Below are 23,093 nucleotides of genomic sequence, written 5' to 3'. Positions count from 1 at the left end.
GTCAAAAGTGCCCACAAATTGAGGGACTTAAACAGCACCCTTTTTAAAAAATTTATTTCTTTTAATTTGAGGCTAATTACCTGACAATATTGTGGTGGTTTTTGCCGTACACTGACATGAATCAGCCATGCGTGCACATGTATCCCCTCGTCCTGAAACCCTCCCGCCTCCCTCCCCATCCCATCCCTCTAGGATGTCCCAGTTCACAGCTTTGAGTGCCCTGCTTCATGCATCAAATTTGGACTGGTCATCTATTTCACATATGGTAATATACATGTTTCAATGCTGTTCTCTCAAATCATCCCACCCTCGCCTTCTCCCCCAGAGTCCAAATGTCTGTTCTTTACATCTGTGTCTCTTTTGCTGTCTCACATATAGAGTAGTTGTTACCATCTTTCTCAATTCCATATATATGCATTAATATACTATATTGGTGTTTTTCTTTCTGACTCACTTCACTCTGTATAATAGGCTCCAGTTTCACCCACCTCATTTAGAACTGACTCAAATGTATTCTTTTTTTATAGCTGAGTAATATTCCATTGTGTGTATGTGCCACAACATGCTTATCCATTCGTCTGCTGATGGGCATCTAGGTTGCTTCCATGTCCTGGCTATTATAAACAGTGCCGCGATGAACATTGGGGTGCACGTGTCTCTTTCAATTCTGGTTTCCTCAGTGTGTATGCCCAGCAGTGGGATTGCTGGGTCATATGACAGTTCTATTTCCACTTTTTTAAGGAATCTCCACACTGTTTTCCATAGTGGCTGTACTAGTTTGCATTCCCACCAACAGTGTAAGAGGGTTCCCTTTTCTGCACACCCTCTCCAGCATTGTTTATAGACATTTTGAAGGCAGCCATTCTGACCAGTGTGAGATGGTACCTCATTGTGGTTTTGATTTGCATTTCTCTGATAATGAGTGATGTTGAGCATCTTTTGATGTGTTTGTTAGCCATCTGTATGTCTTCTTTGGAGAAATATCTGTTAAGATCTTTGACCCATTTTTTGATTGGGCCATTTATTTTTCTGCTATTGAGCTGCATGAGCTTCTTGTAACTTTTGAAGATTAATTCTTTGTCAGTTGTTTTGTTTGCTATTATTTTCTCCCAATCTGAGGGCTGTCTTTTCAACTTGCTTATAGTTTCCTTTGTTGTGCAAAAGCTTTTAAGTTTCATTAGGTCCCATTTGTTTATTTTTGCTTTTATTTCCAATATTCTGGGAGGTGGGTCATAGATACTCTTGCTGTGATTTATGTCAGAGAGTGTTTTATGTTTTCCTCTAGAAGTTTTATATTTTCTGACCTTACATTTAGACCTTTAATCCATCTTGATTTTATTTTTGTGTATGGTGTTATAAAGTGTTCTAGTTTCATTCTTTACAGATGGTTGCCCAGTTTTCCCAGCACCACTTGTTAAAGAAATTGTCTTTTCTCCTTTGTATATTATTGCCTCCTTTATCAAAGAGAAAGTGTCCATAGGTGCTAGATTTATCTCTGGGCTTTCTATTTTGTTCCATTGATCTATATTTCTGTCTTTAAGCAGCATCCATTTTTTAGGCCACAGTTTTGTAGATCAAAAGTCCAATCAGGCTAAACTCAGTCCTCTTCTTAGCACTTCATAGGCCAAGTCAAGACGTTGATCAGGCTGAGCACTTCTCTGGAGACTCTCCAGAAGAATCCACTTCAGAATTCATGGAGTTTGTTGGCAGTATTAAGTTCTTTGTAGCATCGACATCACCATTTTCTTGTTTGCTGCCAGCTAGAAGCTGCTCCCAGTTTGCCTGCTAAACTTTGTACATGGTTACCATAGCCTTCAAAGTCAGCAGTGATCCCTTGAATCTTTCAGGGGCTTTGCTTACCTCTCACTTCTTGGTCTGCTATCAGCTGGAGAAAATTCCATGATTGAAAGGTCTTTTGTGATTGGGTTACACCCCTAAATTATCCTTAAGGTCCCTAAGACCTATTTTAAGGTCCACTGATTATTGACCTTAATTACATCTACAAAGTCCCTTTTGTCTCATAACAATCATGGGAGTAACTTTAGGAAGTGAAGGTCATGGGGGCCACCTTAAACTTTGCCTATCTATAATGGACTGGGCCTTTTTTTCCCTTTAGTACCTTCTCTCCTGACTTGTGAATTTTAGTTGGTCAACTTTGAAGTCATCTCTCATATTTTCCAAGTCTCCTTTTTAACTCCCAATCTCCTTTTCCCTATCAAGGGGCGATGGAATGGGCTCTCGCAGTGTTGACAGATACTTATTGTGAAATTGGTATTAATAAAGGATTGTGGATTGAGTCTAGTTATTGTTCATTTCCTGTCCTCATTTTCCTCCAGGTTCAGCCATGATTGGCAAGAGGACTTCATAATCTGTGGTTTGGTGTTGTGGTAGTTTTTCCATATTATTCATTTATTTTGTTGCATTCAATAGAGGAAGGTAGAGCAAAAAGCCTTTATTTCATTATATTAACCTAAATATTAAAAACTTGTAATTTTAACCTAGATAATAAAAAACTCTTTAATTTTGGACTCTTTTCAAATGAAAATGAAATAAACAGCATGTTTACTTAAAAATAAAGTACTATAAATATCAAATATCACAGTAATGGAAAAGTCTTGCTTGACTCTTTGTGACCCCATGGACTATAGCTTGCCAGGCTCCCCTGTTTATGAAATTCTCCAGGCAAGACTACTGGAGTGGGTCCTGCCATTCTTTCAAGGGATCTTCCCAACCCAGGGATCAAACCCAGGTCTCCTGCATTGCAGGCAGACTCTATCATCTGCACCACCAGGGAGGAGTAGAAACAGTATTATGACATTAGTATTAGAAGACTTCACTGGCTATTATCAGAAAAAAATAGCATTAATGTGTTAATCATACCTTCTAAGAAAAATTTTCACTTTCATAAATTACAATATTTCATTGACAGAAAGATACCACCTTACGTATATTTATATATATTGTAAAATATATATCATGATATTATGTAAAATATATATCATAAATATTATATGCATGACATTTGAATTACTACACTACTTTTTAAAATGTATGAAATGTCACTCAAGGGAATACTACATAATTAGATTCATTAAAAATATATAAACTACCAAATTAAATTAAATTAAATTTTGAATTAAAATATCTCTGAATGCCTTTTTAAATATCTCTTATGACAAACATTGCTTCCTAGATTTATTGAGGATATTATTTTCATCTCCCCTACAAAACTATTAGCTCTTTGTCAGTAAATACATTGTTGTGTTTATCTTTCTGCTGCCTCTAGGTCTAGCATGACATTTACACATGGTAGGGGTACGCCAGTGTTGGTGCAGTTAATTGATACACACATATGCACACATAGGTAATACTTGCCTAGAAAATGTTTATGCAAGCAGCTTTAAATAGTGGTATAAAAAGATTAAGCAACATTAATGGTAACAGGCCAATCATATAGTCCCCATTCTGCTCGTAGGAGATAAAATACAACAAAAAAGAAGGCACTAATGAGTTAGGATGGTGCCTTACTAAGCGTGTAATTAATGTTATTAAGAAACATTGCAGTTGCATATTAAAATTCCGTTAACTAAGCAGCACTTCAGCATCAGTACATTTGTTCCTTAGTTGCAAGTCCCCCCCGCCCTTTTTTTTTTTTTTTTTCCTGATTGGCATCTTCAAGAAATCTTTTTCTAAAAAATGAGATAATGGGATGTGATCAGCCCTCGTGGTTTAGCTGGAGTGCTGACATGACAGTTCTGGCAAGTTGACAGGTTAAGTGAGTGAAAATGGATGTCTTGTCTCACCATTTACACGAAGAGCCTTTTTTAAGCCATAGTTTTCCCTCCTCACCTCCACACTTACAACCTCTTCTACTTGCAATACTGGGGACTCTAGTTTTCCTAGTTAGTATCTAGAGAGGATTTTTTTTTTTTGACCACTCCTTTGACTATTTTTCTTCCATTGGTGAAAATGAGATCTTTTAAAAGAACAATGTAAATATTGTTGCAGTTAATAATTCATTAGTTTTAATATTAATAATATTTTCCTTGGAAGATAACAGTCTCTTAAAGAAAACAAAATTTTGCTGTTTTATTTTATTCTCAGTATTTTAGTCGGGGAAGCAAAGCTACTATTGATGAAGGACAGAATGATATGGGAAAATGTGATTTTCAAAAACCAGAATTTGTTTAAATTTTTCTCCATTTATAACTTAGAGAATTTAAGAGTTCATTAAAATCACATGTTAGATTTTAGGATGATTCCCTCAAGGTAATGATTTCTTGTACTTGCCTATAGTTGAAGTGCAAATCTATTTTAGTAATTCCACATATCCTAAAGTATAAAATGATCTGTAAACATGCCCAACAAAACACTTTATGTTAACTATTAAATTTGTTGCAATATAGAAATATTTAATACCATTAAAGGATTAAATTGGACTTGCTAAATTCAGTAAAGACCATTTACATAGAAAAATACCTGGTTCCAGCAGCATAATCCTTCAGTTTAACATTTACCTGATTTTCTAAAGGGGTCAGTGCATCCAGGTGATGGTAATAGTACATTGGTGCAATCCAGAAAACTTCTGTCTCTAGCATAAGGCATGTGTTTTTACCTCTGTGAGGAACAACGTCACCCCCTTCCTTTCTTAGCTACTTTATCTCTAAAGAACAAATCTGTCTCTTACTCTCTCTTTTTCTGTTTTAATGGTTTCCCCAACTGTCGGAGACAGAACTAAGCCAAGTTACTTTTGTAATGGTGGGACATCTGTATTACACTCACCATGCTCCTCACGTTGATTATTTTCATGTCAGTTTCCTCTGGTAGGCAGTAAGTTCCAGAGAACAGAGATCTTAGTACCCTCAGACCCTGACGCTAAATAAAACCAGTAAATGCTTAAAATAATTAAATGCTATTATATGAGTTAAAGTACCAGCAAACATCTGAATTTATTTCTAGTACAAATTTATTACTTTGGGGCTTCTAGTAAAAAAAAAAAAAAATTAAGGTTAAGTACAAAATGTCTGTGGAGTTGGTGTTCAGTCACTCAGTCCTGTCTGACTCTCTGCAACCCCATGGACTGCAGCATGCCAGACAGGCTTCCCTGTCCTTTGCCATCTTCCAGAGCTTGCTCAAACTCATGTCCATTGAGTTGGTGATGCCGTCCAACCATCTTGTCCTCTTGTCGTCCCCTTCTCCTCCTGCCTTGAGGCTTTCCCAGCATCAGGGTCCAGTGAAGCTGTGTGGTGGAGCTGTTTATTTTAACTCTGCTTTTACATGCTTGCCGATGAGATTTAAATGTGCAAGGTATTTTGAAACAAATGAACTTATCCTTTGCACAGGCATTCTATTTTTTCTAGATAGTTGTAGAATTATTTAATTTTCTATATTTGCATTGCTCATTTTCAAGAAGAAGCATATTATCTGTGACTATAAATTAAAGAGCATGGTTTTAATCACTATCACAAAGCATACACATGCTTTTCATTTGCATGTCCCACTTACCACCAAAACTCAGTACCTTTGATGCTCTTTGGACTTGCTTTCCCAGTTACTAAAACAGTCAATTTAGAAGGCCACTTACATTATTTTGTAGTTACATTATAGAACATGTTTGACTAGCTTCACAGCCTGCTTTAGTTAACAGATTTTGAATGACCATGAGTTACTTTATTTTTCAATATTATATGAACCTGCAAAAATTAGTCTTCCCATAATCAATAAATTCCACAACAGTGGTTAAAAAATATAAAGAGTATAGCTGCATAATTGGAACAGGTTTTTACTCACATACAAGGACTGAATGCACTTTGTACATGTGAGACTTCTCGTAAATGGAGAGTAGCATATGAAATCTAAATAGACAAAGTATCTAAAGATTGTGATTTGCGTCATTCAATTTTTTTTTTTTACCATTTTACTTTCCATATTTATGGAAACAGTAAACTAGTAGTTTTGCTTTTTCAGCTTGACATTAAAAAAGCATGTATATAATGTACATCACATATAGAGAGGTAGATTATTAAATTATTGTTGAAAAAGGTATAGATATTGGTTTTATGGAACAAGAATTTTTAATATTAGTTAGAAGGAAGTCACTGGTGAAAAGAAACCATATCACTCATCTAGAGGGGTTATTGCCATGGACTTAGTAAGAAAATGATTAATTGGAAAGGTAGGTAATTTAGCACTTTAATAGTTTATATTTCTTAAAAAGAGTGACAAATGAATAAAATGTGATTAAATTGGGTTTATAAAAATGATCATTTTAAATCCTATATACCTAAATTATATTTTTCATTATAAATGCATTGCTTCCCCTGAAATGGATTATGTGTTAATAAGTTTCAAATCAAATATTTTCATGACATTATGCATTTCCAATATTATTAACAGAAGTTCTTTGGAAATCAAGTGAAGTGTTAAATAGTAAAAATTAAATAGAATTAAATAAGTTGAAGGAACAGTCATTTATCAATTAGAAGCCGACCTATTCTGATTACTGAGTAAATATTCAAGTCCTGTTCTACATTTCATGTTAATGAAATGAATTCTTGCTGTTTCTTGTTGGTGGGGCTAAGCCTATTAACTCATTTTTTTTTGTGAGAACTTTAGAATTGGTTGTTACATAGTACCTGTGTTTTTTGTATGTTACTTTTGTCCCTCCAGGGTGCTGGCTACTCATTTTACAGTAAGTTTTTGGTGCAGAGGGAGTGATGTACAGAACGACATATTAAAATCAATTAGGAAATAGTTTCAAACATATTTTCTTTGATATCTCCCCATCCAGATTACTATAATAATAAAGTAACTTTTCCCCTTAATTTTCTATTCCAAATTATTCATTTAGAGTTCACTATTTGGAGATTTTCCAGGTCAAATAGAGATACTATGCCATTGCAAAATAGTAGACAGCACATCTTTCCAGTAAGAGCTTACAATGAAACAGAAGAATGAAGGCATCAAGGCGGGGTGGGAGAGTGGGGGTCGATAGAGAAATAAGAAAATACAGGCAAGGGAAAATACCTTAAAGTGGGAAGAATAGAAGAAAAGTACAAGATTAGAGTGTGTTCCGGTTAATCGTTGTTGACAAGATGGATCAAAGACTAACAGATATCAAGACGGATTAATCACTAAAACAAGCTAATACGTATGCAGGTGATTGAAAGTCTGGTGAAATGTTGGAGCTGGTTTGAGCACAGGTGAGCATCTGCATAAAACCCTGGGACAGCTGACGGAAGACAAAGTGATACACAGAGGAGAGCGACTTACAAGCATGTCAATGGCAAGCAGTAGAAAAGGCACTGTAGGTTTTGAATGAAGAATGGCTTGAAATAAGTGTACTTCCGAAAGATTGTACTTACAGGTAGTACAGAAAGAGCAAGATTATAGATTTTATGTGCTTTACCAATAACTGCAATTATTTAGGAAAACATGTTATGACTTTAACAATATTATACCATATTGGAAACCATAGCATATAATTTTTACCATTGTGTTTAGTAATAGATATAAATTCTCAGTCATATGATTTCAAGTGAACCACATGTTTAAGAGGTCCAGCTATCAAATGGATCAGAAATCTGTCCTCCTATCTATTGCTTTAATCTTTAAAAGCCTTTAATAAGAGTCAGTTTACTGGTCTTTACGTCATAATGGTAGAAGTTAAGGCATAGAGCTCTGTGAATATTAAATGAGATAATGCCTGTGGATGGTTTAACACACCTTCTGGCCCTTAATAAGCACTGAATTGATTTTAATTATTGTTACTGTATTAAACAGTTTTCAACTCAGCAAATCTTTAAAATAAGTAAATGATGAAAGAATGTACATTTCAAATATGCTTTAGAAAATCCTGGAATTTAATCAGCAAAAATACTAAATAGCAAAAAAAAATATTTTACCTGAGTGTAAGATGCAAAGGTCATAATCTTTAGTGTTATGGAATAAGAAGCTTGTTCACTCAGGCACAAAATTATACCTAAAGAAAGAGCCGCAGAGTGTGCCTGTAACTGCCTTGTCACATATTAATGCATGCAACTGCTTCATGACTGTCTCCATGTTCATGTCTGCCATAGAAAGTCATATTTTCCTGTAAAAACAGCTTTGAACATGATGTGATTAACCTTTAGGGTCCCCCATCCCGCATCTCCAAGCCCACCGCATGCTCAGCGTAGGCTTCCTGCTCATGTTTGCCATCTGATTTCCATATCACCCACTCACTCACACCAGCGGGCATTAGCATAACAGAGCCGTAGCGTGACTTTGATTGAAGCCAGCTTGGGCTGAATGTAGTACCAAAGCATAATTTAGCAGAAATCAAATCTAATTTTCTGTGTATTGTATTTAAATTCTATAAAACACAGTTTTGGGTGAACAGTCCCAGACCTCTCATCTTAATTGACCGTTTTCTATTTGGGTCTACTCTTCCGGAAATCCCCCAATGCACTTTTCACATGGAGATATTCTTTTATACCTGTGTATATGCACTCGAACATTGAATTGTCTCTCTGTTTTCTTCATCCCCTTTCTTGTTGCTGCTGAAGCAGTAAGGTATAATCGCTATAAGAGATTAAGCAAGTAGGTTGTTTCATCGTAGTTATATGAGATTTGTCTAATGCTTTGGGTTGTAGAAAAAACATAAATATGTATTTTATAGTCTTCTGTCTTAGAACTATATAAAAGAATTGCCATTTTTATAACCAGCATATTCTTCTGGAATTTATAACTCTTAATTCTTTAATTCATATTTGGGTTTAAATGTATGTTTTGAATTGTCAGCTTGAGGACCTAATTGGTTTTTTTTTTTAAAATATCTAATGAGAGCCATCATAGAAAATCCATTCTGTGGAGCACACACATTGAGCTATTGTGCTTGATAAAATGCCACCTCTCTGCCTCTTCCCTCCCATTGCTGCCATCAGCCAAGTATCGTCTTTTCAAATCATTTTCAGTGCCACCTGGCAGCGATACTGAAACTGTGACGTGTTATCGGTAGAATTATTGATGCAGTTTTTCATTTTTAAAACCTCAAAAATGGACTTCCCTGCCAGTCCAGTGGATAAGGATTCAACTTCCGACGCAGCAGGTACAGGTTCGATCTTTGGTTGGAGAGCTGAGATCCCACATGGCTTGTAGCCAGAAAAACCAAACATTTAAAAATAAAAAGAAAGCAGTAACAATATTGAAACAGATTCAGTGAAGATTTTTTAAATGATCCACATCAAAAAAAAATCTTAAAAAAACCCTCAAAAATAAATTCCTTCATCTGATATCCCTTCACAAAAGATTACAATATAGATCTTGGGCAGAGGAAGAGTCTACAGAAGTAAAAGTGATTGATGTAATTTATTCCAGTGGCTCAACTTCTGATGACAGTAAGAAAGGATGTACATTTTCAGAGGCTTGAATACTTTTAAAATCTTTTGCTTTGTGAATGCTTTTATATCTTCAATTTTGTTTTTTAATTTTAAAAATGAAAAGGTGAATCCAGTTTCAAAGAGATTAGTGTGGTTTTAGTTTGAGTGACAAGAAACAGTTTGATTCATTAGAAATACAGTGTATTTATAATTTGGAATAAAAGGACAAAATAAACAATTATCACATGAAAGGATATTTTATAGCATGAATAGCACAAATGCTGATAGCAATTTTTGTTAGTAGTCTTTAAAAATACAGTACTGGGTAAAAACTTGAGAAACTGATTTCCTGGTCTTTTAGATTATGTCAGCAGTGGTAAATATTGCAGAATTTCTTTGTCCTTTAAGAGTTCTTATAAAATATTATATTTAAGTGCTACTATAAATATAGCAATTATCAGGTGGATTTTCTGTTCCAGCTGGCTGAAATTTTTCCGTTTTATGTCTGCCTTTTCTCTTTTAGGAAGAACATTCTTTCTAATACTCTTGCTATATCTTTCTTGCATAAACGTCTTTGAACAGATCTCCATACTTTCTAGGGCAGAAGTTAAGCTCCTTTAGTATAAATTATCACACCCCACCTATATCACTTCTGACTCCCTTTGTCCCAAGTGACCCGACTCCTCTCCATTTCCTGAAATCTTACTTGTGCTCCAAAACACATTCAGATGTAGCCACCTCCTAACATCTTTTCTCTTTTTCCCTTAGCATTACTTTATCTACTGTGTGTTCTTCCAATCTTTTCTCCCCAATGTCCTCTGCATTTTTCTGTTATTCAAATCATGCTCTGTGGTGTTTGCTTTTATTTGTTTATTTAATTGGACATCTCTGCCATAGGCTCTGAACAGTTTTTTATTTTGTTTTTTATCTCCTATGCCAAGCAGTCTTGGTATAGTCTGCTAATAGTTTGTAGCTAGCTAATACGTTTTCAAGGACTAAATAGATGAATCATATATTTTCCAAAACATGGATAGATAGATGTGGTTATTTGCCAATCCTTATTTTAGGGGTAATATTTTAGCCATTGTGTTAAAATTGGAGGATCTAGATTCCAAAAGTATTTTGAAAAATCATTCATCCACCCAAAGGCTTTTGAAAGCTTGAAAAATCAAATGCAAGAAGTCTGTAGTTAAATAATTAAAGTACGGTTAGTAATTTTACTGAGATAGATGGATGATAGATAAACCGAGTAAGTATAATATGCTTTAAATTATAAAATATATTTTCATTGCTTTCATTTAATCTTTCATCTGAGGATTTTAATAGTGTGTATTCTCATGTATTACATTTTAAAAATTATACAAAGAAGGACTTTATAGAGCATATGGGGCTCTCATTTCAGTTTAGCCATTCAGTTGTGTCCAACTCTTTGTGACCTCAAGGAATACAGCACGCCAGGTTTCCCTGTCCATCACCAACTCCTGGAGATTGCTGAAACTCATGTTCATTGAGTCAGTGATGTCATCCAACCATCTTATCCTCTGTCATTCACCTCTCCTCCTGCCTTCAATTGTCCCCAGAGTCAGAGTCATTTCTAATGTGTCAGTTCTTCACATCAGGTGACCAAAGTATTGGAGTTTCAGCTTCAGCATCAGTCCTTCCAAAGAACACTCAAGACTGATCTCCTAGAGCATGAAATGGTTGGATCTCCTTGCAGTCCAAGGGACTCTCACGAGTCTTCTGTAGCACCACAGTTCAAAAGCATCAATTCTTCGGCGCTCAGCTTTCTTAATAGTCCAACTCTCACATCCATACATCACTACTGGAAAAAACATAGTTTTAACTAGACAGACCTTTGTTGGCAAAGTAATGTCTCTGCTTTTTAATATGCTGTCTAGGTTCATCAGAGCTTGTCTTCCAAGGAGCAAGCATCTTTTAATTTCATGGCTGTGGTAACCATCTGCAGTGATTTTGGAGCCCAAAAAATAAAGTCTGTCCCTGTGTCCATTGTTTCCCCAACTATTTGCCATGAAGTGATGGGACTCGATGCCATGATCTTAGTTTTTTGAATGTTGAGTTTAAGCCAACTTTTCACTTCCCTCTTTCACTTTTATCAAGAGGCTCTTTAGTTCTTCTTTGCTTTCTTCCATAAGGGTGGTATCATCTGCATGTCAGAGGTTACTGTTATTTCTCCCAACAGTCTTGATTTCAGTTTCTGCTTCATCCAGCCCAGCATTTCACATGATGTACTCTGCATATAAGTTAAATAAGCAGGTTGACAATACACAGCTTTGACGTACTTCTTTCCCTATTTGGAACCAGTCTGTTGTTCCATGTCCAGTTCTGACTGTTTCTTCTTGACCGGCATGCATATTTCTCAGGAGGCAAGTCAGGTGGTCTGCTATTCCCATCTCTTGAAGAATTTCCCATTGTCTGTTGTGATCCACACAGTCAAAGGCTTTGGCATAGTCAATAAAGCAGAAGTAGATGATTTTTTTGGAACTCTCTTGCTTTTTCGATGATCCAACAGATGCTGGCAATTTGATCCCTGGTTCCTCTGCCTTTCTAAATCCAGCTTGAACATCTGGAAGTTCTAAATTCTCACTGTTATTTTACTAGCTACTTATGAGAGTCAATTTAGATTATTTCTTGTCCAAAGCAATGCAAATGAACTAATAATCTGTATATGTGATTTTTATCAAAGACTAATTTTTACTTTACTGACTTTTATTTTTATGATGAGATACAAGCTAAGTTACTCAGTACTTCTTACTTACTTAATGTCCATTTTGGAAGTAAACTTTTTTCATAGAATTACTAAAAGAAGTAAAGAAATACACATTTATCTTTAAATTTTTCTTAATATATATAATTTTTCTTTAGCTATTATAGATTATAGAGACCAATCTTAATATTTTTTGTGTAAGTATCTGGTGGTTTCACATCTTTATTGAGAAGTGGACACTGCAGTGTTTTAAGAGTCATTCCTAAAGTAATTTTGTAACATTGATTTAAACTATCACTCTTGTTAGAAAACATAGAGAACAAAAATCAATGATACTACTGGTTCCGTGGAATTGTGTAGAAATAACAAGATTGTAAGAAGCAAGTAATCTCCTGAAATTATAGGGCAACATAAACCACGTTCTGTTCAAATAGGTCTATAAATCTGGGTTCTCCATCCTGTTAAACTGAGTCTTCTGTTATTTATATTTGTAGAAGAAAATTTCACTTAGTAGATTTATTCCTTCAGCCCATAATGTATGTGTTGAGTGTGTTGAATTAGGAAGCAGAATAATAGAACTCCGAAAAATAAGCCACTACAAGTTTCAGTAAAGTATTTTGCGGGAAAAAAAAAATTGCTGCTGCTGTTTCTATGCTCGTCTTCTTGTAAGGATGCGTAATTGGGTGGATGTTTGAGGCTGCCCTACACTGACTCTACTCTTGGACCTCCAGTTATGTGATCTTAAACAACTGGAAGAATTCTGGGTGAAGGACTTTAATGAATGGTGCTATTGTTAAAACTCTTCAGAGTTCAAATATTAGGATTGTAGCCTTGTACTCCGGGTTCTAAAAATTAGAGTTCATTGTAGTTTTTTCTTGGTCTGAAGTTTTCTAGTATTAAGCAAGGAGTTACACTGGAAACAAATGATTAGAAAAGTCATGGAATAAAGCTGCTGTTTTCTCTTCATCAGGAGTGGGTTTTGCTATGAAGATGATGTCCTTGTGAAAACTTCCTGTTACATACTGTCCTCTTTTTCACTTTCTTGTTTCTCTTTACAATTAGCCCCAAATTTAAACCTGAACTTTCTTAGCTTTTTTACCCCATCCCTATATTTTCTAATGGAGTTACTGGTACCGTGGTATCACTGGTTTTTGCCTGCACCATTTTACTGGTCTTCCAATTAAACAACCTACTTTATTGACTAATCTGTCTCCCTCACAAACTATAGACTACATTCATTATAGGGGTAAAGATTCCAAACTTTTTGCTTTGCATTTATCACTCCTTAGCTTAAAAGCAGCCAGAATAAAATCCTCAGTTTGGTTTCTCAGGCCTTTCTTAGACTGAGAAGAAGGGCCTGATACAAATCCATTTTTTGTAGCCAGTGATGTTTCTGCAGTGGGGACTCTCCATTCCTCCTGCATTACTCAGTGTATACTAGATGTGTTTTTGCTTCTTATGCTTTGCTCAGTTAGCTCCTTTCTTTAGACTGTGTTCATCTCTCCACTTCTCTAAATGCCACTCTTTCCTCCAAATCTCCATAGCATACACGCCCTGCATAAAGCCTTTCACAGCTACCATAACACAAAGGGATCCCTTCTTCCTGAAGTCCTAGGATCCTTATGACGTATGCTAAAATTTAAGGGCTTCTCTGTGCTCTGAGAGTACCTCTGTCATCAATCTCACCACAGTCTTACAGAACTGTACTGTTGTTTTCATTTCGTTATTGTTTTCATCGTGATCATGTTTTGTCTTTTCTATTAAAGTGTAAGCACCTTCATGGCTGCGGTGCAGATGCTTTTATCTATGTATCTTCAGTGCCGAGTTGCTGTTATTTAGTCGCTCAGTTGTGTCCAGCTCTGTGACCCCATGGACGGCAGCATGCCAGGCTTCCCTGTCCTTCACTATCTCTCGGAGCTTGCTCATACTCACGTCCGTTGAGTCGGTGATGCCATCCAACCATCTCGTGCTGTGTCATCCCCTTCTTCTCCTGCCTTCAACCTTTCCTAGCGTCAGGGTCTTTTCCAATGAGTCACATCTTTACATCTGGTGGCCAAAGTATTGGAGCTTCAGTTTCAACATCAGTCCTTCCAATGAATATTCAGGACTGATTTCCTTTAGGATGGACTGGTTGGATCTCCTTGCAGTCCAAGGGACACTCAAGAGTCTTCTCCAACACCACAATTCAAAATCATCAATTCTTCAACGCTCAGCCTTCTTTATGGCCCAACTCTCACATCCATACATGACTACTGGAAAAACCATAGCTTTGACTAGACATAACTTTGTAGGCAAAGTAATGTCTCTGCTTTTTAATATGCTGTCTAGGTTGGTCATAGCTTTTCATCCAAAAAGCAACTGTCTTTTAATTTCATGGCTGCAGTCACTATCTGCACTGATTCTGGAGCCCAAGAAAATAAAGTCTGTCCCTTTTTCCATTGTTTCCCCATCTATTTGCCATGAAGTGATGGGACAAATACCATGATCTTAAGTTTTTTGAATGTTGAGTTTTAAACCAGTTTTTTCTCTCTCTTCTTTCACTTTCATTTAAAGGCTTTCTAGTTCCTCTTTGCTTTCTGCCATGAGGGTAGTGTCATCTGCATATCTGAGGTTATTGATATTTCAGTATTTTGAATAATTTTCAGTTTCTAGTGCCCAGTATAGGAACATAATAATTGCCAAATACTTATTAATCTAAGTGAAATGAATTAGTCAACCACTTTCATGTGTTTTTGCATAGTGTTAGTTATCTCTGTATGTAATTCCCATACCTTAATTTGATGTTTTCAACACTTCAACTCCTCAAATCTAGAATATAAGCACTCTAAGCACTTTGAGAATAGAGATTATATTCTATGCCTTCTGGTATCCCTGTGCCTAGTACAGTATCTTGCAAATATTGTAAGAGCAATTCATGCTTGTCAATAGATTGATGCTACAGGAAGCAGATACTTGAATAATGCAGTGTCTTTTTTCTGTCTTCATTCAAAACACAAAACCATATGGGGAAACCATGTTTATTTATTAAAAACTTTAGAATATCATTAAAAATCTACTTTTTCTTTGCATGTATATGGGTTGCAAGATTTGCAACGTACATTTAAAGTGTGTCTAAAAATAAATAAACAAAATAAAGTATGTCTACTAATACATTTACTTCTTTCCTCACATTTGATAGAGTGCTCTTTTTTTTTCCCATTGTGTTTTGAGAAATACTTAAAAATAAATCAACGTCTGTAGCCTCTGTCTGGCACTGAGCAGTCCCCCTTGTATCAGACTTTCCCTTTGATGTATTTTTCTTTGTCAACAGTTTATATTTACACACTTCCTTTCCTTTTAAATTATAGCTCCTCCGCAGTTTGTGGTTAGGCCAAGAGATCAGATTGTCACTCAAGGTCGGACAGTGACATTTCCCTGTGAAACTAAAGGAAACCCACAGCCAGCAGTTTTTTGGCAGAAAGAAGGGAGCCAGGTGAGTGCAAGCTTTGACCGCTTTTCTGAAATCTCTGCTCCCCCTCTCTGGTGGTCCTCAAAGTCTGTCTTGCCTTTCTTGTTATCAAAGTTGAATGCATTTTATTTCTAAAAAAGAGACCAGTTGATTCTAAAAATAAGAGAGATTCAGATGTTTTAATAGAACATTCTGTTTTTGAGTGTTAATTTTTAAAAAAATTATATCTTACATAGAGGAGATACAATACAGTATAACTAAATTACCTGAAAAAGTCTAACCTGCAGCTGTTTAAAATGTCTTAACAGAAGTGTGCTTTCTTGCATTGAGCTACATTGAGATAATTGAGTTAGTATATCTATAAAGCACTTAGAACATCCTGGGTACATGTAAATAGTCAAAAATATTTCTGTCATTAATTAGTGTAGAAACCAGTTTCAACCCCCTTTCATAAATAGATAGTATAAATACCTTTTCTTTATCATTAATTTAAACATGCTTCCATTTAAGAGTAGTAGAAATATTTTCTTCCATCATCCCTCTGGATTCCCTCATAGTGGAATTAGACAGGAAATAATACATTAAATAGCAGAAAAAAGCAATACCTGTCTGATCTTTGCTGTGTCCTGATTTGTCCTCTAGGACTCTCTCTGGGCAGCATGATCTCTTAGACTCTGCTAAAAGCAAATTGAATTGAATGCACCACTTTTCTCATTTAGAACTTGGTCCAAGCTTGGGCAAGCTCATGCCTCTAGGTTCTGAAACAATGAGTGGAACTTCCCCTTAAACAAACAGAAATTGAGTTCTTTGTCTAAGAATTTAATCTGTGAATTCCCTAAGGAATTCTAGGGAACTCCCTAGAGATATTTTCGTTCTAGACTCTCCAGAGGCATCGCCAAGGAGCCGTGTAGGTCTTAGGAAGGGACCCCCTGGTGTTGCTCCTAACACCCTCTGTTGTTAGTCCAAGTTTTAGATGAATTTCCTGGACAAATAGGAAACGATGACTAAAAGACTCAAGCAGTCTAAAAATTTTGCCAGAGATAGAAAACACTTTAGAAGGAATTGAAAGAACCTGTTGATAAAAACTCATGTAAAACCATCTCGGAGGACGGTCCTCTCAGGAGGTTCCCCTCAGCCGTTGTCATTTTTCGTTCTTCCAGATTCCCATACAGCTCTCTTCCACCCCACGCCAGCAGTTTTAGCATGTCAGTATGGATAGGCAACTTATCTTTCTCCTTTTCTGCAGTGCTCTGTGTTGGACTCACTTCCCCCATAATTGTGGGATGTAAAGACAGTGGTGGAAAGGATAGGGTAAAGTTCTGGCCACTGCCTCATCCCACATCAGGATGGTTCCAGGACTTAATTGCCATCATTTTTTATCAGTTAATAATGATATAGTTGGGCTCCCCTGACAGCTCAGTCCCTAAAGAATCTGCCTGCCATGCAGGAGACCCTGGTTCAATTCCTGGTTGGGAAGATCCGCTGGAGAAGGGATAGGCTACCCATTCCAGTGTTCCTGGACTTCCCTTGTGGCTCAGCTGGTAAAGAATCCACCTGCAATGAGGGAAACCTGGGTTCGATCCCTGGGGGGGAACATCCCCTGGAGAAGGGAAAGGCTACCTACTCCAGTATTCTGGCCTGGAGAATTCCATGGACTATACAGTCCATGGGGTTGCAAAGAGTCAGACACTCCTGAGTGACTTTCAACTTTCACTTTCAATGATACAATTGGGCTTCCCTGGTGGCTCATGTGGTAAAGAATCTATCTGCAATGCAGGAGACCTGGGTTCAATTCCTGGGTCGGGAAGATCCCATGGAGAAGGGAATGGCTACCCACTCCACCAGTATTCTTGCCTGGAGAATTCCATGAACTGAGGAACCTGGCAGGCTACAGTCCATGGGGTGACAAATACTTGGACATGACTGAGCGACTAACACACCCAAACAACTATACAATAAATTTCTACTCTTAGAGTTCCTTGATTCTTAAAAGTGGCTTTCGGATGAAAACATCCCAAACTCTAAAGTGAATGTAGAGCAAGATGATACAGTTATAACACACTTGAACATGTACACACACACACACACACACACACACACACACACACACACACACACACACACACACACACACACACACAACATCATGAAAACATCCCAAACTCTAAAGTGAATGTAGAGCAAGATGATACAGTTATAACACACTTGAACATGTACACACACACACACACACACACACACACACACACACACACACACACACACACACACACAACATCCCAAACTCTAAAGTGAATGTAGAGCAAGATGATACAGTTATAACACACTTGAACATGTACACACACACACACACACACACACACACACACACAACATCCCAAACTCTAAAGTGAATGTAGAGCAAGATGATACAGTTATAACACACTTGAACATGTACACACACACACACACACACACACACACACACACACATATATACCCTGAGAAAAGGAGAGAATTCTAAAGCCATTTTCCCTCCTTATGATTTTATAATCATTGTGGTACAGTTTAACTATACTGAAGCTTAGTTTTTAATCCAAAATATGAAGATAAAGTATTTTAATTCACATAATTTATGAGGATTATGTGATTGTTTATATGTAAAAGTGCTCTACACATTTTGAAGATTAGAAATTGGGAAAATGCAGAATGCACCTGCCTTGTCTTCTTCCTGGCTGAAGTGGTGAGTTTATGTCCTGCTCAGGCCAGGCTGCTTGGGCTCCCTCTGCCCAGGCACCGAGGCTCAGTAACACTCTGGTCGCCACTGTCCCCAGACCCACCCCATGCCTGAGAAGGCTGGGAGCCTTGAACCTGGAGACACCGGAGTTTCTACTTCATGCCTGTATCCTCTTCCCCCCACCCACTCTGGGGGCTATGGGGTCCACAGAAGTTACTCCCTCAAGCCACTGATAGTGAATATATATACGTGAGCATATTATTTATAAATGATACAAATATAATGATCTAAAGCCATCTGATTGTTGCACATTCACATTTTAAATCATGTAGTCAGTCTAATCTCATTGTGTCTATTATCATGTATATTCAGCTTTTTCGTGTGTAAATTACATGCCCTCAGATGCTCCAGTTTTATACACGCTATTGCATAAAGTGTGTATTGGTCTTGTGGCCCAATAAACATGATATTTAAATATGCTACACTGTGTTTTAATTTTTTATATAAGTAATAATCAAATAGCATTAAAATATTTCTTTTGCTATTATTTGACAAAGTGGAATGTTTTAATTCCAGAGAATTAATCTCTGGGAAAAAAATTTCCAGTTAGGTGTTTTGATTTGATTATAATCTTAGATCTGGTTTTCTTCACCTATCTCCCTCACATCAGAGAGGGGGTTTGCAGAGGGAGGAAGGGGGATAGAAAGGGGGAGAGAAAGGAGATTGTGAGTGAGAACAAAAGAGAAATGCTTGAGCAAATTATAAATTTTCAAATCATGAATTAGTACATTAGGAAAAATAAATCGGTCTTACTGTCCGCAGTATCCAATTTTTACAGTGATCTATGACTATCCATCAGTAGAGAGAGTTAAGAGCCTGGACTTAATGGTCCATATTCCTCAATATGTGCTGATAATGCCAATTAGCACTAATAGGATACCCAGGCACTTCAAGCAAGAGGAGCTCTGTAGAAGTCCTGGATTTTGCTTGTAATCCATTTCCTTTCGCCTATGTCTTACAAGCAGGGAATAAAGATGATGGGTTAACCTCAATCATGTGCCATTTTCCATGTCAACGAATCATTTAGAAGGTGGACTGATAATACATTGTAGAGGAAGAGATCCCGGAGAGAATTAAGCCCATCTGATGTGTTAGTGCTATGTAAATTAGTATTCTAATGGCTAATTGTAGGAAAGTGCACACTTTGAGTTATTCTATCATTTTCAAGTGGCTTTAAAATTTAGACCCTTTTCCTTCAGATGGTTTATTTCAGTAATATATTTGGACTCCACAGGAGAATTAGCTTCTTCTCAAATTATGCTTTATATGTATGAAAAAGTCTAGCCTTATGTGTTAATAGTAAATAATAGAAATTTTATGGGAGGGCAATAGCCTTTTGAAATTATATTTCTGACATGCTAGCAAATACCACTTCTTTTTGAAAGGGTTTAATAACACGGTAATGTTTATGTAAAGTGGGCTTATAGTGTCACACTCGAATCTAATAAAGTGGACATCCATCATGTGGCAATAAAGAGAAGAGCTTCTAATTAAAGTAGGACATCATTTGCAGGATTAAAGTCATTTAGTGTAATTGAAAAGTGTTAATACCCTATTTTATCCTCTTCCATTGGTATTCCTTCAAGGGTAAAAACATTTTAAGGTGAAAATGTGTCTTATGCCTTTAATTGAATGTTATTACCTCCTGATTGTAACGTATTGGAACTGTTTAATTACAAACCTGGAAAATTAATTACTATATGGAGAAACAGATCCCAGAGGGTTATAATGTTCTTTTTTTGGTAAGTAAATACAACATAAAAATTGATACATCCTTATTTATAAACCAACTTGGAAGCATATCTCAATATGATTTATTATACCCAAATGTTTTTCTTAATTGAACAACAATAAAGGAGCATAGGTCATCCAAGTTAACATTACTGCTTTCTTATAAGAACTTTTACAAATTTGGATTTAGCTGTTTGTAATAATACAAGATATATAGTAAACTAGAGAACTTTTTCTTTTTAAGAAGAGTAATGTGAAAAAATTCTTTAGCATCATATGCATGGTTCAGAAACATCCCACATCTTCTTTACATTTTCAGTGGTTTGGTTAATCTTGTTTAGATGGTAGCATTTATTAGCATTTATACCCAGCTCCTTTCAAAGCTGTTACAACCTGCAGAATTCTTACAGCAGAAGTAGATTCAACTGTCTCTCTGTCAGTCTTAGTCACATTTTTGAACACTTTTAGAAGAAATTCAGTTAATTACATCAAATAGTTAAAAAGATCAACAGAGTATGCAGTTTATAAATCACATACATAGTCAATGTTACATGCCAGATTCTCACAGTGTCTTATGTGTAGCATCAGGTAAGTGTTGTTATGCCCATTTTACAGATGGGGAAACCATGTTTCAGAAATATTCAGTAACTCACAGAAAGTCAGGGAGGAAATAAAATGTCCGAATAAAGACCTAGATTTTTTAGATGATTGTTCCTTCAGTGAGGGCATGACATTTCCCAGTGAAACTCACTCTGTGACATCTAAACATTTCAGCACCATATTTTTAAATCTATGTATTTTCTATTTTTCAACCACATTTCTCTAATTGCAATAGCTGTTGATATAACTTTGCTAATGAGTGAGAAGAGAATATTGATAAAATTGTGTTTGTTTCCACAGAACCTGCTCTTCCCAAACCAACCCCAACAGCCCAACAGTAGGTGTTCTGTGTCACCAACTGGGGACCTTACGATTACCAACATTCAGCGTTCGGACGCGGGTTACTACATCTGTCAGGCCCTCACCGTGGCGGGAAGTATTTTAGCAAAAGCTCAACTGGAAGTTACTGATGGTGCGATATTATTAGATTTGTTTTTTGAAAATAATTATCTTTATTTCAGAGGATGAAATTTTCTGATTTGTTAATTATCATTGAAATTAATGCTTATCTTGTAAGTTTGAATCTAGGTAAAATAACATTTTTAATGGTTTCTAATTCTCCCTGATCTATTTACACTATTTATTTTCCCCAGGAAGAACACCCAAAACAATCTGTTTTATTCTAAAAAATATAGCGATGCATTATTTTAGTGAAATAGAAATAGGCATGCCATCTGTATCCCTAATCTTATGCTGACATGATTACTTCTAAAGAATAGTGATAATTTTCTTTTACTAGAGAAGAAAAGATACCATCTTTAATATCAGGAAACAGAGATGACTTTTTAAGTTAGCTAATCACATCATCCTACCCCACCCCGAATTGTGATGGCTCTGAACATTTTTTTTTACAACTTGTTTGAATTTTAATTTCTGCATTGATTTTTACTTAAGTAAGCAATCACAAAGTCAAGATTGTTTTGCAAGAAGGTTGTGTGGAGGTTATAGAGTTATTGATTTTAACAGTAAAGAAATCTAACTTCAAGACCTAAACATACACACACACATACACACACGTAACTTATTATAAATAACTCTGACTCTAAATATTAACTTGCTGATGATATATTGGCTGATGACTTCACAACCCTGAATATTCATTGGAAGAACTGATGCTGAAACTGAAACTCTAATACTTTGGCCATCTGATGCAAAGAACTGACTCATTGGAAAAGATGCTGATTCTAGGAAAGATTGAAGGAGAAAAGAGAAGAGAGCAACAGAGGATAAGAAGGTTGAGTAGCATCACCAACTTAATGGACAAGAATTTGAGCAAACTCCGGGAGATAGTGAAGGACAGTGAAGCCTGGCGTGCTGCAGTCCATGAGGTCATGAAGAGTTGGATCCGATCCGATGTAGCAGCTAAATGGCAACAACAATCCTATGATTTTTAAATTATACTTTCACTAAGTTAAATTAATTAAATACCTTGCAAGCTATGAATTGGAGAAGGAAATGGCAACCCACTCTAGTACTCTTGCCTGGAGAATTCCAAGAACAGAGGAGCCTGGCGGGCTATAGTCCCTGAGATCACAGAGTCAGACACAACTGTATCACTAACTTTAAGTGATGAATGGATGCTAAAATTATTTTTCATTTGCATATATGTATTACAAATCTTAACTGAAGCACCTGATTCATAGTGAAAGTTGAAAAATATATCTTCATGATCTGATTTTTTTTTTGCAAGGTCTTTTTTGTGACAGTTGACATGTAGGGAGTTTTAGATATTCTGTGAACCTCTGAGCATGAATTTAATCCATATTCTTTTATATTTTAGATTAACAGTTCTCTCTTGCTGTCTTATATTTGTGAGGTGTATTATTCGCCTCCCCTCTTTCCCCACCCTGGATGCTGGCATCTGAGATCCAAGAGCGTGGGCTGTGACCTCTCTGATTCTCTTCTTTCTCTGCTGAGCTTTCATACAATTCAAATTTACATGTAGATTAAAAGGTCATTTAAAATTAATAGAAAGGCAATATTTTTTAATGTCTGCCCATGCTATTGCCTGATTCAGCACCATGTCAGGAATGGGAATAAATAGAACAGGTAAACATTAGCTGCAAGGATATTGAGTTATTAAGAGTCACACCTGCTGATATGGCAGAGATTTACTGCTATGGAACTGAAGATGTCAGGTTCACAAGTAACTGTTATGCCCGATGTCCGAATCCCCGAGCGGGAAGAGAGAAGGCTTCCAAGGCAATGCAACTCGCAAAAAAAGGGAAGTTTATTACTGACTCGAGCCAGGGCCTTCTGCCTCCGCCATCACAGTGGTGCAGGGTCAGAAAAGCCCTGAGCCCAAGCTGTTACAGAAATTTATAAGACATGCATAATCAATTAGTAGCTGGCTTAAGCGGATTGGTTACATGTTTACAAAGCAATTCTATTGGT

The 23,093-nt window shown here is 36.4% G+C and overlaps 1 protein-coding gene across 7 annotated transcripts in view; it reads left to right on the top strand.

Annotated features, from left to right (window-relative positions):
- ROBO2 (roundabout guidance receptor 2) overlaps positions 1-23,093 on the top strand; it is a 655,957-nt gene that overhangs the window by 512,997 nt on the left and 119,867 nt on the right. For all 7 annotated transcript variants that reach the window (XM_065913481.1, XM_065913477.1, XM_065913480.1 and 4 more), the window contains exons 8-9: positions 15,432-15,556; positions 20,940-21,111. In XM_065913481.1, coding sequence (XP_065769553.1) covers positions 15,432-15,556; positions 20,940-21,111 — 297 coding nt within the window. The remainder of the gene's footprint in view (positions 1-15,431; positions 15,557-20,939; positions 21,112-23,093) is intronic.

This window comes from Muntiacus reevesi, chromosome 21 (genome assembly GCF_963930625.1).
Source record: "Muntiacus reevesi chromosome 21, mMunRee1.1, whole genome shotgun sequence".
NCBI lineage: Eukaryota > Metazoa > Chordata > Mammalia > Artiodactyla > Cervidae > Muntiacus > Muntiacus reevesi.
This window is presented reverse-complemented; position numbering and strand designations above follow the sequence as displayed.